Genomic DNA, 16,245 nt, shown 5'->3' on the forward strand with positions numbered 1-16,245 from the left:
AGAGGGCGTCCGCACATCCGAGATACGAGCTTACAGCAATGGATTAGTGGTAAAAGATTGCCAGTATCAAAAGAAATCATGAGAGTTCGTTCCTTGAAATTGTCGAACTTGTCAAAAGTTGAGGTGGAGGTGGTGTGACGAGGGCATGGACTATTTGTGTAAGCCGAGGACCGAAAAACCCTTTTTCGCAACCAGTAAAGGGGACCGATGGAAGCTCCGGAAGGGATGGTCAAAAAATAAAATGCTATTACTCAAATGTCGCAAGAACCGGAAGCAGCTGACCAGCCCATAGACAATTCGTTGACCTTTGTTTATTTCGCATCATTGTGTCGGTGTATTATTGTGCCACAAGAACTTCCCTTGTGAAATCCTCTAGATTTTTGTTGAGCTTCCATGTTTCTAAGTCAGGCGTGGTTTTAAAAGTTTGGGACTTTGACAGTGTGTCTTGAAAAACGTCATATTGCATGTATCACAATAGGGAAAGCTTCAGCAAAAAAGGAAGCCTACCCAACACAGTAGAAATTTTAGCGTAGTAAGTCCAAAAGTTTTTCAATATTTCTTCCGTAAGAAGTCAACTGATAGATACTTTCCATCAACTTTTCCAAAAGCGCCAAAAGTGGGGAGTAAACTTGGAAGCTGTATAGGGCAGTTTCGGTAATTTTTATGACGCCATAGAGGGGACAAGCGACTAGAAAGCCCAATAAAGCCTCAAATGTGGCAGACAGTCGAGATACCACCACTCCATTTTATAATACCTCCCTCAAAAATCCCTCATAAAAGCCTCCCATTCATCATTTCTCACCCCGGAGATCGGGGTTCGTGTAAGATCTTTTCAGAGCACGCGTTTACCCTATTCATGTAATTCATTATGCTCGAGCCCATTGTCTTCCTTCATGGCCAGGAGAATCGATCGCTTCCCGGATCCGAGCAAATCATGTCCAAGAATACGAGCAAAAAGGTAGCTAGAGTATTGTAGCAAAGCATATCTTGCAGTCTTGGCGGGCCAAGTTGAAGTCGTTGATGGTGATACCCCGTCGAGACCGAAAAAGGCTAATTTGACTAATCACGCTGTGAATTTGAAAGCAACACACATGAGCTTTTATTCTACCGTACTCACAATAAGCTCCACTTTTCTGTGTCGCCCTGAAATTTGCAACTTCCCCTCTGCCGCTTTGATCCCTTCTCTCACTATTTGCAGCCAAAAACTTCCACCGGTAGCAACACCCATAAACGAGACCAACACAAACAAATTGTAGCAAGAAGAGTTCATCTTTACCCCATCTCTTAGTGCTAATATCCAATATCTTTTTTTCTCGGATCACCTTCGTGAATAACTTCTGCCCCACATTCAGGGTCCTCGGGGTCCCCTATACTGAAACATGGACTACCACAGAAAGAGAACAATGACCAGTCTTTCTAAGCTAAAAAATAAACTGGACACCGATAAATCGCCCTAATAGCCAAATTTAGCTAACTTTTTCCGAGTTCCTCTTGTCCCTTCATTTCCTTTCACCAACACGTCTGTTCCTGGGGGAGTCGTGCCCGTCCTCATATCCACATCTGAACCTCAGACTCGGACCTCCACACTCTACATTTTATACACTCACGCCAGGGTCTCATCTGGAGTACATAAATATTCCTTGATTCCTCGAATTCTACCAATTTGATCCTTTAGTTTTTCTTACGCTGAACTCAACGGGCCCCAATATCAGGCATGGCCACCAGCGACCTAAAGAGCGACTTGATCCGCTCTTTGAGCTTGAGGTTGGAGAGTATCTTACCCAACCGCTCCGGGTCCAACATCGCCGAGGTCGAGCTCAACGCCCAGTTCATTTTGACGACAAACTTGTTTTTGGCAAACCTGAAACCGACTGAAGAGAATGGGTACCAGGACTTCATGCCCGATATTGTCGAGCACTTCACCGCCATCTTGGAAAAATTGAACATCGATCCTCAGACACGGAAGCTACGTGAAAGAGACGAGAAGACTTTGACCTCCACAGTGGTGGTGATGAAGTTGTTTTCTACGATCATCCGATTTGCTTGGGATAAGCATGCCCTGGTTGGGAAAAACTCCACCTTGACCGCCAACGATGGGATGAATTTCAATTTTGATCTTGGCTACCACTCCGAGAACTACATGATATATTCATTTCAGCCCGCGGAGCTCGTAAATGCCGACATCCACCACACTTTGGAGGTGCTTTTTTGCATTCTTTCTGAGGACGTCAACCGTAAGGCACTTGCAAACATCCGCCGTGTGAGATTGGACAAGCAAAAGCCTATAGACTATTCTCTAGCGGGGGACATCGCCTTGTCTCAGGACGAGGTGAAAGCCTACGTAAGGGACATCGATGAGAACATCCTGATTGTCCTCCGCTACTTGGCCGCGGCAAATCCTAACGACTACTACTCATTCCTCAATAGGAAGCTTTTTGCGTTTGCTGAGCGCGGTGAATACATCCCAAATGCTGCATTGAACAAGTATTCATGCCTGCTAATGTTTCTCTACTATACCAAAGAGGTGGCTGATCAGTATGCCAAACAGGTATACAGCATGATGCCATACATCCGTTCCAACAGCTGGAAACAAGTGTGTCTTTACTTTGACTCGCACAATATCAAATATCAGTGTCTTCACCGGCCAAGATTCTATGCTGAACAGGTTATACCCGGCCAACCGAGCGAACAGAACTTTAGGACCTTGTTCGATTACGTTTCAACAGCGTTCGAAGATCAAGAGTATATTGGGATCGCTCCTTCTTTGCATTCGTGGTTCGTTATACTATGCCCCTCAGATTTCGACGAGCTTCTCCAGAAACCCAATAAGCTCAAACAAGCATTCAACAAGCGACTCAAATTTCTCACGTCCATCCTCAAGGACGCCAGTGCAGGTGCAAATCTCGAGTGCTTTGAAAGTTTAATAAACATCTTCTCTCTAGGTGCAAGAATCCCGGATTTGAAAGGCGACGTGCGTGAGTTTAGTGTCAAATACATTGACGAAACTTTTGACAACTTGAACAAAATGGGTGCAAATTGCATAACTGACACCTCAAAAGCTCGTTTCAGACAGCTCTCTATAGACCTATATGTGGCCGCTATTGCAATCAACCCGGGCAAGTATATCCCAATTCTTGTCGATTTTTTCACCTCTTCACTTCCGAAGTCAGAGGACGGCTGCAAGGATCAGTGTCTCTGCGAAGAAATCGAGATCTGCATGAATGTCATTAAAGGCTTAGCGCATGTTGAAACGTATAAGGAGCCTCTTAAAGTCGTGATGGATGAACTACGGGAACCTCTTAAAAGCCTCCTTTTTACAACATATAAGAAACTCAATATGTATGACTCGACAAGGCCAGAGTCAAGCTCCTCATCATCCATCCTATCGGCACCTTCTGATAAATTACCCGAGATGGACAAAAGCATGGCCAACTCTAATCCGATTTTATCATCGCTCAAGAAAAATAATTTGGACTATGGTCTTGGCTCTGTGAAAGATAAAAGCGTCGCAGTATTTTCAGATACACCAGATTCTGCCTCAAATCGTTCTGCTCAACATAGCAGTTGTGACACCCCGTTTAATCCAAAATGCATAGGTCAGTGTGAGCGTATCATGACACAACTTTTCGAGATATTCGCTGCATCCCCTGAGGCATACATCGGTTACTTATCGAACAAAGCGGATAGTTTGGACGAGCAAGACCAAAAGATATTACTTGAAGAGCTCATCTCTTTTGCCAATGAGATGGCCCTTCCAATTAAGCAAGCGATACACTTCAAATCCGTGAACGGAAACTCTGAGTTGTTTGAGTCAGCATGTACCCTCGCTATGACAATGGTCAGAGGAAAGGAGCAGTCCCTCAGAGATACCGAGATCAAGGAATGTCTGAGTTTTCTCTTCTCAAACCTTGTAATTAAAGCCATTGCGGAGGCATGCACGGTGTTTTCTTTGACCGACCCGAACTTCAAGCTCTGCTTCATTTTCTTGAACAAGTTCTTGCAGGAAAGAGATTCATCTTACAAGAACGTTACGAAGAACAGACTCCTTCAACACAAGTGTTCCCACTCAGCATGTCACAGCGTCTGCGAGGCTGTCGAGATTATTCTTCTTTTGGCTCTTTGTACCCATGACGTCCAGTTTTTTGGCATGGCAAAGCTTACAATGAGATGGCATATACTTGAAATCGAAAGCGGAGGTCATCCTTTCAATTGTTTCGATAACAATCTCGCCCATGTGTTTAAGAAAATCCTTGATGACGACTCAGTGTTCACAGGGTTCGTGTCTCTTCACAAAAAGTTTCGGAATATTCTCATGGAGGCACCGCCTACAAATTCCCTTTATCATGTATGGCTCTTGATTTATCAAAGATGGCTCGACATTGTCGACAACTCTTCCACTTTGACTGACGCAAGTCTTGTTTTCAGGCATTACACAGGCTTTCTAGTGTCAACTTCTGGTTGCTTTTTGAACAAAGAGTTTCTGGAAGACGACTCGAAAGAAAAGGAGAGAGCCTTGACTTTAATATCAAGCTTTTTTGATAGAGCTATCAGCTTGCTCAAGTCTAACGAATTGGTTGTGAGAGTTGTGATCAAAGACGCATTGTCAAATGAATCGCATCCTGCTGTTTTTCATCTAGTCTGTACTAAGCTTATGAATGCTGCAATATACTATGTTGACCAAGGCGTTATCACTAGTGAAGGTGTCCTTTTCATGGAGCAAATGATGGCTATTATCACAGCGATGACTGCAATCAAAAATGATGGATCTTTTGTCTTGGTGTCCTTGTTACCTGGTGTGTGTGAGTTCTTGCACAAGTTCATTGGAATGGTGCAGAATCCTGTTGATCTTGTCAAATTGAAGTTGAGGTTCTGCAAAATGTGCACAGCAATAGAGTTAGACAGAGAGAGAAACGGTATCGCGGGTGCGTACAAATTGAGAAGTCAATACGCCAAAATCTCAATCGAATGGCTTGAGCAGGCTGTATTTTACGACTCGAGTCAAGAAGAAGATGAAACTGATGCTGATGACTCAGTTTTGGCGACACCAACTACGAGTCAAAGCTCGCAGACAAAACACTCCGAATTGGAATTTCTTTATATCGAACTTGCAAGTGAATGTTCCAAGTGTTTGGAATTGCAGTTACAGGATTCGTTATTCGAAATGCCTGAAGGGGTTAGCGAAAAGAATCTCAAACAAAGTAAGGATTTGATCTTTTCCAACCATTTCTCACTATTCTTCAAGATCTTGCAAAAATACACTTCACCAAATCCCTCACCTACCATGATGAGATCGAAATACAAGATTCAAGGAATCACAGACAATGTGCTCAAATCTATTTCGAATATTCTTCAGTCGGATACAGAGCATGGAATGCACTTTGTCTTGCCACTAGGATATCATCAAAACAAAAAGATAAGGTCCATTTTCCTAAATATCTTTGGTGATATGCTCTCCACAAAGAAACTCAAGAGCGCAAAGGAGGCCTTTCCAGACAAACTAGTGCATGAAATGGCCGAAATATATGAGATATACGGAGCAGCTGCCGAGGTGGCATCACCAGCTGAACACAACTTGCTAGCCACGTCTTTACATGGCTTATTTGGCTATACAAAGAAACTAGATAAGTTGTTCGTTACCTTGTTGACCGACGAAATAAGTAGCGTTGCACGATCGTCCGATATTTTCAGAAGAAATAGTACTTTGACGAGATTGATGTCAATATTCGCAAAAGAAGATGGTCTACCCTATTTGACGGTTGTCTTGAAGCCTGTGATTCAGGAGATCATTCAAAATTCAGTCGTGTTTGAGGTCGAAAAAAGTCATGAAGCTGCTGATATAGACTTGTTTATTCAGTATCTAGCCAAAATTGTGGACAGAATTGTGAACTCCGCAAAGTGGTTCCCTGAGTCATTTCAGTTCATTTGCTCAGAGATCTATAAAGCAGTTGGGGCCAAGTTTGAGGATGCAGCTCTCGTTGCTGTAGGATCTTTTGTCTTCCTCAGATTTTTCTGTCCTGCTATTGTCAGTCCTGAGTCTTTTTTCGATTTGTCGACCTCCAATGTCAAGGTTAAGCGCTCGCTTATCCAGTTGGTGAAAGTGATACAATATATGGCTAACAGGACTCTTGCATCACTCAAATGGGAAGGTTTGCTCGAACGCTCAGAAAGATTGGGGGAGCTCAATAAGAAGATCTTTGTATTCCTAAAAGATATGTCAACGAAACCACTACATGGATACCCCTTCCATAGCTTAACGGTGAAGCCGTACACTGGGTTGCGTTATATCCACAAGTTCTTTTACACATATTTTGTGTATATTAAGCATCAGTGGTGTCTAGGTGACCCTCTAGTGAACGCCGCCAATCTTCATGAGAGAGTTGTCATGTGGAGGAAACTTGATCGTATCATGAGAGACTTGGGAAGGCCGAGACCATCGATTTCCTTGCAAGGCACAACATCCTATAAGGCTGTTGATCCATCAGCAAATCTTGGAAATTCTCAATACGCAGAGTTTATGGCTAAGATGTCTGTCAGGAATATGGAGCTTGCCATAGAAAGTCAGGTAATTCATAGTGCGGTTTTCTCCGATGGAACTCCTGTTGTTGTGGTCAATTTCCGTTACATCAAAGATATCGGTTATGATATGAGCACGTTCGTTTACCTTATATTGGAAGCAGCTAGTCAGGTTTGGGACAATAAGTTCTACATTGTGAACGACTTTACGCAGTTTTTCTATATGGGTATCATTGGCAAAAATTATGTCAGCCTCATGAGGAACTATGCACCTACGATATTTTTCAAGAATTGTGCTAGGACATACTACTACAACTTGCCGAGGTTCAGACATCTTAACATCATAGAGGACATGGTTGCTATGAGGCTTAGTGTGAATCCACAAACCAAGGTGTACTTTTATTCGCAAATGGATGATCCAGAGATCATCAGCAGTTTGTGTTTGAGTGAGACGATCACCTCAATTGACAAGGATATTCGTGTAATCTACAACGACTGCCAAGTTTATGAAAGCTCTACGCAGAAGTTCGTTCCAGCCACACTAAAGCTCGGACGCAAATGGATGCAACTTTGTTTTGAGAGGTTCGAATTTAAGCCCCAATTTGCTCAAACTGATTCCCTTGCGCCGGTTGAGGTTCACCAGCTATCGGATATAACACGTTGCGAAGTTTCAAACAATTTTGAAGACCCTAATGAGTTCACTTTGTTTCTCAATCGGTACAACTACGAAGTCATAATATCGTCGCCTCAAAGGCTGGCCATATTACGATTTCTTTACTTTGCCATGTTGCGGAACTCTAGAGAAAGCAATGTTCACAAAAAGGATGAAGATGATCTTAGGGAGCTGCATTGGTTTGGGAAGCTCTACAACATTGTCTTCCACGCTTTGCTTGAACGAGATGTGGAAGTGCGAGCTTCTGCATCATATCTTTTCTCGTCCATGTCAGCTTATTATGATGTTGATTTCGGTGTTCTGCCTTCTCATGCTTCCAGTGTTGCATTCCCATCAGACACTACATTTTTTGTTGTCAGTGTGTCAGCTTATCTTGCGAAGCATCGCCCCGAGAACACTTACAGATTCATTAAAGCATTCTTTAACAATTTTGAAAGATTGCCAGAGGAGCATCGCGTGAGTGCCATTATGTACATCTCTCCATGGATAGACAATGTTGGGAACCAAATCTTCATGGAACTTGAAAATGGTACAGAGAAAGTGGCCGAAATCGCTAGGCAATTTTGTCGCATTACTGCTCAAACCATGACAATGCTTCCTTTCCTCAATACTTATGTTTGGAGAAAACTATTTGCGGATCTTCGCTTGACATCGGTTCTTTTGGATGAGGTCATTTCATTTGCAATTGATAACAAGTCGGACGAATCTGAATGGGAGCAGATATTATCGGTCTTGAGTCCAAGCGTCGAGCTCTGTGGTGAGTTGATGTCGAGAATTGTTGCTTGTATTCACAAGACAAAAAGTGATGATTCAGACATTGCTTCGCAGAGCAAGCTTCTTGAAATCACTGTGCTCATCAAAATCTGCGCTGCCATGTTCTTTAATTCCTACGTGTTCTTGTCGCTCTACTTGCTGCATGTGTTCTTTTTTTGCTCTTTGTTCATCGACAGCCCCAAACTTGAATTCGGTCCGGATTTGCAGAAGCTCACCATCAACACAGTCCAGTCTTTTGTCCACAGACCCGATCTCTCAGACCTGCAAAGAGATATCATAGAAACCTCAATTGAGTATTTCACGAGTCAGCGTGCGAGAATGCTCTTTGGGTTTACATCCGGTGATAGGGGTAAGGGTCCTGACGCTACGCATTTGTTTAATAGGGCGGCTGCGTTCGACCTTCTATGTGACAAATTAAAGAATTTTATGCTTCTGGTTGGGTCTTCTGATGATCGAATCCGTTGGACTGCTAGATGGTCCTCTCTTGCAATGGAGATAGCGTTCAGTTCAGGTTCACTCTTTCAACGGCGTGCGATCACTCTTGTCGGTACATTAGCTAGAGCGGGAATCAGTGATCAGGCTGGTGGACGCATGATGAAGATGCTTGTTGACAATAAGTATGGTGAGCCAAACACCTACGTTCATTCTGGAATTTGCTTCGCACGATTGGAGGAAGGATTGGCACCAGACTCCAAGTACCTTCCACTTCTCATCTGGACCCTTGCTTGTAATACATTGATGAGCTTTCCCCCATTGTACCAGACAAGCATTTGTTGCGCTACCAGTATTTTTACGAAGATTGAGCACAAACTGGACTTCATGAGTCCTATTGTGGCCACAAGGCCGTTGCTTGAGCCGATCATTAGCGATTTTGAAGCAGGCGTCGACCAGACGGTTAATGAAAAGAATTTCCAGCTTCATTTCATGGTTCACATATGTCTTGGCCTCATAACTTCACAATTTAGACACACCTCAGTGCAATGCCTCAAGAATATGGTAAAGCATAAGCTCCTGATGAATGACGGCTATCCAGACAAGGTATTGAAGTTTGAGTACCTTTTGTTGGCATTTTTGGCCATGTCAGATACCGCCTATACTCAATTCTTAAAAGAAGAGTTTCCTGACAATGAGGAACTTCAGTGTGTCACCAAGAACTCCCTCCCCAAAGTTGTTATTGATCAAATCGCCAGGAACAGCGGCGAGACACAGGTGGCACTCATTGCAGCGGCCTATATTTTTGACTGCGATTGCGATTCTTCATTTAAGCTCAAGTTCCTTCGGTTGTACAACCATCTTTTCACCACACAGAGAGACTTTGCATTAAAGATATTCCACCTTGTCAAACGAGGGCTCGAAAGCAATATGGTCTCCAGTACGTCCATAGACCTCATAACGTCAATCACCAACATCATGGTGAATGTGATACGTGACGAGGAATACTCCGAAGCGACAGGTGAAGCCGAGTTGAGTGCAATACTCGACGAGTTTGAATTTCAAAGAGTGAAGACCATCAAGTGCTTCAAGGCAGATGTGACAGAGAATGAGTGTGACATGAAGAATATGAACTTGCTACAGCAACTCATGCACAGAAGTATCAGCAGCATCGTCGAAGGTGAACGATTAGAAAAATCATGATTTACATTGCCAACCCAATCCTACCATTACGTTTTATAAACTGACGATGCATTATATATGAATAACGTTTCACGACCCACGAAAGCGCCTCCAAATGTAGCTATTTGTACTTGGTGATAGCCTCCGAGTCGATCTCCGATTTGAATTTTCGGAAGAGTGCCATTGTAGCCCTGGCATCTTCAACAGATGAGTGCTGACCTTTTTGTATCTCGAAGTTGAAGTGCTCCGAAACCAACTTCTTCAAGCTTGGCGGGTGTCCTTTTGTCGCCACACGAAACCCCGAGTATTTCGACGTGTCTCTGATCTTCTTTCGAGGATGCTTGATTTCCAAGCACTTGAGATCACCACCCAAAGCATGACCCACGAGGGTTCTGCCTGAGATGATCAGCTTGACCTTTTCCTGAGCATCTTTAAAAATTATAGCTTCACGCATGTGATGGGGTGCCACTCCGGAAACCCAGGTTCGCCAATTTGTGACTTTTTTTTCTGGCTTAACAAAAGTATCAAGTAGAATCACGCCGTAGTAATTGACTAGGGAAACACGTGCAAGCACAGATTTATCATTATCGCCAACGCCGACAAATTCACAGTCGATGGCAACAAACTTGCCCACGGCGTCTTTACCAGGATGTTCATCGGTTCCCCAAAGGTACACTTCAAGGGGAGACTTCCGTGTGCTCAATTTCTTCACAGCAGGTGGTTTTATCTTGATCTCATTCTTCACACCTTTATGTTTTCGAAGTTTCAGGACATTTTTTTCCTTGGACGGACTGGCAACACCATGTTTGGCTTTCAACCGTTCCCAATTCTCCGATAAGCCCATGAGGTGTAGCGCATCATTTTTGTTGATGCTCTTCAGGTTAGATGCACACTGATCGAAATGGCTGCAATATGAGATCCTCCTCACTTATCCATCATATTGTTGTATACCTGGAGAGCCCACCTGATTTTTTCTAAAATTTCGTCACATTGAACCCCGGTTTCCGCTTCAAGATCATACTTCTTTTTTACAGCTGTTTCTTTTGCGGCGTCGTTCACGGGCTTCTCAATCACAATTTTAAAATGATTCGGGTTCTTGCTATGAGAATACTTTTTGAGTTTGACGATCTGCGTGATATGAAATGAGCTCGTTTTCATCATCGTTTCTTTGTAGAACTTGGAATAGTTATAGTGATGCAAGTAATGATGGTGACTGCCCACGTTACTTGTCGACAACGGATTGTCCGCTGGATTGTTTCGCCAGTTGACATCATCAGTTGGCGCCAAATGGATGTAATCACCATCGATGATAAGCGCTTTTTCAATTTTGTTGAGTAAAGGCGGCTTCCTTCGATATACAGTCCACTTGAAGTAGATTGTATTCAAACTCACAGGTAGACTAGGGCGATTCTGGTTCAAGATGTCACCAAATGTGAGATTGTTGGCCCTTTTGGTGATTGCAGTTACGTCAAGGTCAGACTTGGACGCCTTTTTGGACTCCAATTTTTCAGTTCTTGTGTCAGGCATCTTAAGTTTCTCTTCAGCAGATATTTCATTAGCCACTCCATTCAATTGGCTCAATGGTGGCGTTATACCATGGGGTATGTAGGTTGAGGACGAAGGAGTGATACCGCTGGTCCCTTGATTGCCCATACTCACATCTGTTAAGGGCCTTATCGTCTGAGCCAAGTTAGGAACGAACTTGAATTTTTTCGTCGGTAGAGCTGAAAGCAAAGCCGAGTTTTCCAACGGCTTTTGATATGTGCTTTTTGAAGGGCGCTTGATGTCGTCCCCTAACATGCTGCTAGTTTTATCTGGGAAGTCAGCCTCAGCCAAGCGGTATCGCAGAGGATCAATGTGGTACTGCTGACATATAAGATCCAAAAGCTCCCCCACCGTCATATGAGTGCTAATAAAGAAACTAACAATGTTGGTATGAGAATCAGGAATATTGTCGACTTTAACCTCGATTGTATCCACGCCCATCTGGTTGGGTCGTGTGTCAAACTGAGGAGTAAATGAGTGATCGTCCTGAATGGTATCTTCAGGTTTCTTTTGGAATGTCTCGAGATTTTGCTTGAAATCGGGTGGAAGAGGTGTCTGCTTCTCGTTATGCTTGAGTTCTGTAGAATTGTTGACTTTACACAACGCCAAACAGTTTGGGCTGTTGTATGAGGATAATTGCCGTGTGCGGTCCAAAACACCAAAATTACCATCATAAAGTTCACCATCTTCATCAATGAGTTCCATACGCCAATTATTCGGATTAATGAAGTCTTTATCTAGATTATCCGCATACTCTGCAAGATTTGACAATTGTAGAAGAACGTAGCCAATACATTCCATCACAGTTGACGAGTTCCATACGGCTAGTTTTTTGATCGTCGGGGTGTCTTTGGGAGGCATAAAAAAATCAATGTAAACTTTATGAGCATTCGGCGCAGGTGCCTCGGAGCCCACAAAACCGAAATAATTTAAAGGGTTGATAAAAGTTGATCTGAACTTTGACTGGATCATACGACTGAGGTTCGAAGAAGCCTGCTCCTTCTCTTTGTTACCTACAGCATAGTACATTTTCTCGAAACGAAGCGTGTTCTCCTGCTTTCGTATACTTGCCTTGTCGGATTTTTCTTCGCTGTCATCAACACTGCTTTTGTTTGCTGAAGAGAATAGACTTGCTGAAGAGTGGTTCCCTTTCATCTTTCGTTCCGTTCTTTTACGTGTCTTGTCCTCATGAAGCACGTAGCTGTCTGGAACAGAATAATCGTATATCAAGTCGGGCTCGACGTCCATCAAGGAGTCGCCCTCAATATCCGTGAAGGCAGAGTCTGTCGAGGATGTTTCTGTCTCTGCTACGCCCTCCGAGGCACTGATACTAGGGACATGACCGCTAGGTTTACCGGGAAGGCTCTCTTGCATCGTACTTGTTCGGCTGCTGTCGGGCAATGCATTTTTCTCGAAGGTTGTTGCCGAGTCAATTGTGAACGTACGCATCTCAGGTGGAGACTCCTCGATTCTCTCACTTTCAGGCTCAAACGAGTGCTCTGTAATCGAGCTCTTGATACTGTGGTTGGTAGAAAATCCGAAACTAGACGAAAAGCTCGACTTATCTGATTTTTGGAACAATTTGACCAAAGGGTTCTTCTTCTTGGTTTTCTGGCTCTTCTTTGACTCCACTGCTGACGGGTTACTAGAGTGGGGAATTGAAGCTGACATGATTTGTGAAGCGTCCAATGTCCTTACAGAGCTATCAGAAAGCTCCTCCTGGGTATCTTTCAATGCTGAGATGGCCGTGTTGTTTCGTTCCCTCCTAGCGTTCCCAGTCATATGGTTGCGTTTTTTCGACTTGACCGCAGCCCTCTTGGATTCAGATGCTTCCAACAGGCTGGATGGACCTTGCGATCGGAGATCGTACGGGATTGGCGGCGACTCACACCGTAAGTTGCCCAAATAGTACTTGTTCAACTCCTCCTTATATAAGCCAAACTGGAGGGGCTTGATGATCCTGGCGGCGTCGTTGGAGTCCGGGTCGGCTGTGGCCACGGAAAAAGCCCGTAGATACGCCACGAGGTTAGACGTTTCTAGCGGGAACGTCATGGCACATTGGGGTTACTTGATGAAGATGATTACTGGTTATGTATTTTGGTGTGGGGTCACGTGGGTAAAGCTGAAAGAGGATATTGTAAAAAAGGTGACGTACTTTGAAGAAAATATGTGACTGTTTCGAGGAAGATGTGGACTGTCTGAGGAAGTGTTTGGCTCTTACAAGGTATTGGCGGCTTGGGCAGTGTGGTGAGGTTGAAATACACCACAGACAAATGGCTGCGAAATGTGCTAGTGTGCGGTGGTGTTGAGCTATGTACTCAAGGGTGTGAAGATGATACCTCTAGAGAGTTTTAGTTCTATACGTTATTGTGCTCATCGAAGAGAAGCTTTGGTTCATGTTTCAAAAAAAACTGTATTTTTGTTCAGATGGTGGTTATAGGTAAAAAGACCGCTGTCAATGGTCAGATTCATGGTTTGCGAAGCGATCAGATTACAATAAAAAGATTGGGTGTTTCCGCGTTGGTACCCTAATATACGGGCTCAATTGTGCAATTCTTGTATTGAATTCAGTATACCGGAGTAGCTAATGAGTTATACCAGGCAAATAAGATTGAATACCAGCTATCGAAGCTCACAGTCACCTACCCTAGTGAGTCTTGGCATAATCTCCCAAAATCAGACGACGTCAGCTTACTCCAGCTAAGACTCAGATCTCCAGCGCACGAGTCTTCTCAAGAAAATCAAAATGTAGTCCTTATCGTTCGTGAAGGCAACTTCGCTCTTGGTTCTGTCGGCAGTGGATTTGCCCTTCTCGATCTCAGCCTCGTCCATATTCTGGTCGTCCAAATTCTGCTTGTCAGCCAAACGGTGGTCTCTTAAGAAGAAAACACAAACCAACAAGGGAACACAGAGACAGAGTCCCGTGATAGAAAGGGCTCTCTGAACAACAGCGTAGGCCATACTAATGGCTCTACGTGGAGGTGTTCCCCAATGGTGCTTCTGGATGAAAGTATATGGAGCCTGGTAAGCAGGTTTGGCTAAAGAGGTGTTGACGTCGAGTTGCTCCATTTTTTGTTCGATTTCATGATACATTCTCTGTGTCCATATGGCCCCAGAGACGCAGGCGCCCAAAGCATGGCCCACACGGTAGAAGGCAGCAAAGCAAGCCATGACGATGGCCATATACTCGTGGTTGGTACATGCTTGAGCCGACACAAACACAAGCCTGTTGAGGAAGGCCTCAGCGAATCCCATAATACACATTCCAATAGCAACACCATCACGGAAGTACTTGTCACGCAAGCCATCGTTGGAACCTCTGAAGTGGATGAAAAGACCCATGGCAATGAAAAATACACCAGCACCGAAGAGAATAAAAGCTTTACTTCTTCTCACTTTAGCAACCACAAAGCCAAGAATTGTAACGGTGATTCCGTTGACGAAGCTCAGCAACTGTGGTGTTCTTGTGGCAACAACCCTGGATGCATTCATGCCAACAAAAAGCACGGGGTATGCGTAACCTTCAACAATGGCCAGGGAGAAGTTGTGGAGAACACTTATCACGAGGGCTGACCAGATACCACGGTTCTTCATGACCTTGAAAGGAATCATTGGACGAGGACTGAGCTTCGTTTCCCAGACAATGAACACGGGGATCATGCAAACACCAAGAACCAAAGGTACGATGATCTTAGCCTGCTTCCATTTGTTGCTTGTACCGCCTGCCAAAGTCAAGGGCACTAGAATGAGTCCAAGAACAACGGCAATTAAAAGGCATCCAATGAAATCGACGTACCAAAAGATCAACTTTCCATGGTATAACAAGTTGTAGTAGGCAAGTTTTGTCCATCTCTTCAACCAGAACTCGTCGGCAAGCTGGCCAGAGTAGTATTGGGCTGCCTGAGGAACACTCTCAATAAAGTGCTCTTGCCTATCTTGCTTCAAATGTCTCCACGCTTCTGTCTTGTGTGCTTTCCAAGTGAGCCACCCATAGAGGAAGAAGTAGGGACAGAAGCACAAGGGAGTAACAAAGGCCCACATGGCAATACCAAACTGCCATGTATACTTTGTCAACAAAGTGTCGACAACGTTGCCTGAACTCCATGTGTTGATGACCGTCTGGAGATTAGACAAGCCTATAGCCAAAAGTCTCCAGCGCAACGTGGAGGAGTCAGCCAAGCTGACTTGCAAGAGCACCATGGTACCAGCATGGCCAAAGCTCTTTATGACAGCACCTCCAGCGTACTTTTGCACATCGGTGGCTTGGGACTGAACGATTACACCGACAACTCTGGCGATCTGGGCAATTATCAACAAAATCCACCGGCCGTAAGTGTCCGAGAGTCTGGCGAAAAATGGCAAGGAAGCTGACGCTACCACTCCATTGATAATACCAATTGTGCTCATCAACGAGTGTTTCTTGTACGAGTCTGTGGCGTATCCGACAAATACACCAGTAGCGGCACCTTCAAGGTTGATGATGTAGAAACAGACGAAGATAGAAAAATAGAAGGCGAATTTGAGTGGGAGGGTGTTGACGAGGTCAATGATTATTTCGGTCTCTCTGATACCGAAGGACTTGGTTCCAACAGCAAGAGCATTATCGTCAACATCAGACTCGACATTGTCGGTCTTCTCAGGGTCTGCTTTCTTGTTTTCAAAGGAGTCGTCTTTCGAAGAAGCCAACCGATCGTTGTTTGACAAAACCACCTGGCTCATTGAAATAATCTTGATGAAAAAAGTGCTGGAAATTCATTCAGGCTTTTATGCTACCCAAACAATGCCTTGCATCAATTTGTAGAGACTTTATTGAGGCGGCTCCAGAATGGCTTGGGCTTCCTGTCATTGGTTGAAAAAATTTACGTACCATGAATAATGCTCCTTAAGCGGAAATCAGCCGCTGCCCTCATGTCACAGCCGTGCAGAACAAAGAGGCTCCCCACTGTCGGTTGACGTTATCTTTTTGATCAGTCGAAGGCACAAAAACGTGAGGGCCTTGTCAATATAATTATTTTGATCGAATCTGAGGATATGTAATAGTGGAAAAAATGATGATATCTGTCAGCTTCGCAAAATGCTCCCAGAATTCACAGGTATATTCAAGTCAATCTCTCAAGACTCTCTCA

The 16,245-nt window shown here is 44.1% G+C and overlaps 4 protein-coding genes across 4 annotated transcripts; 1 reads left to right on the plus strand and 3 right to left on the minus strand. All coding sequences in view use genetic code 12, as the record gives it.

Moving 5' to 3' along the window:
• Positions 1-1,714: 1,714 nt before the first annotated feature.
• Positions 1,715-9,595, plus strand: IRA2 (Ras GTPase activating protein IRA2; the record flags this gene model as incomplete). The annotated part of the gene is made up of 1 exon (XM_029036068.2): positions 1,715-9,595. The coding sequence occupies one exon, from the start codon at positions 1,715-1,717 to the stop codon at positions 9,593-9,595; it is 7,881 nt and encodes a 2,626-aa protein (XP_028891310.2).
• Positions 9,596-9,695: 100 nt separating this feature from the next.
• CJI96_0002556 (putative 3'-5' exonuclease) lies at positions 9,696-10,418 on the minus strand (the record flags this gene model as incomplete). The annotated part of the gene is made up of 1 exon (XM_029036069.2): positions 9,696-10,418. The coding sequence occupies one exon, from the start codon at positions 10,416-10,418 to the stop codon at positions 9,696-9,698; it is 723 nt and encodes a 240-aa protein (XP_028891311.2).
• An 80-nt stretch (positions 10,419-10,498) lies between these two features.
• Positions 10,499-13,171, minus strand: CJI96_0002557 (uncharacterized protein; the record flags this gene model as incomplete). The annotated part of the gene is made up of 1 exon (XM_029036070.2): positions 10,499-13,171. The coding sequence occupies one exon, from the start codon at positions 13,169-13,171 to the stop codon at positions 10,499-10,501; it is 2,673 nt and encodes an 890-aa protein (XP_028891312.2).
• A 648-nt stretch (positions 13,172-13,819) lies between these two features.
• Positions 13,820-15,838, minus strand: CJI96_0002558 (uncharacterized protein; the record flags this gene model as incomplete). Its single annotated transcript, XM_029036071.2, has 1 exon — positions 13,820-15,838. The coding sequence occupies one exon, from the start codon at positions 15,836-15,838 to the stop codon at positions 13,820-13,822; it is 2,019 nt and encodes a 672-aa protein (XP_028891313.2).
• Between the last annotated feature and the right edge of the window lie 407 nt (positions 15,839-16,245).

This window comes from Candidozyma auris, chromosome 2 (assembly GCF_003013715.1).
Source record: "Candidozyma auris chromosome 2, complete sequence".
Lineage (NCBI taxonomy): Eukaryota > Fungi > Ascomycota > Pichiomycetes > Serinales > Metschnikowiaceae > Candidozyma > Candidozyma auris.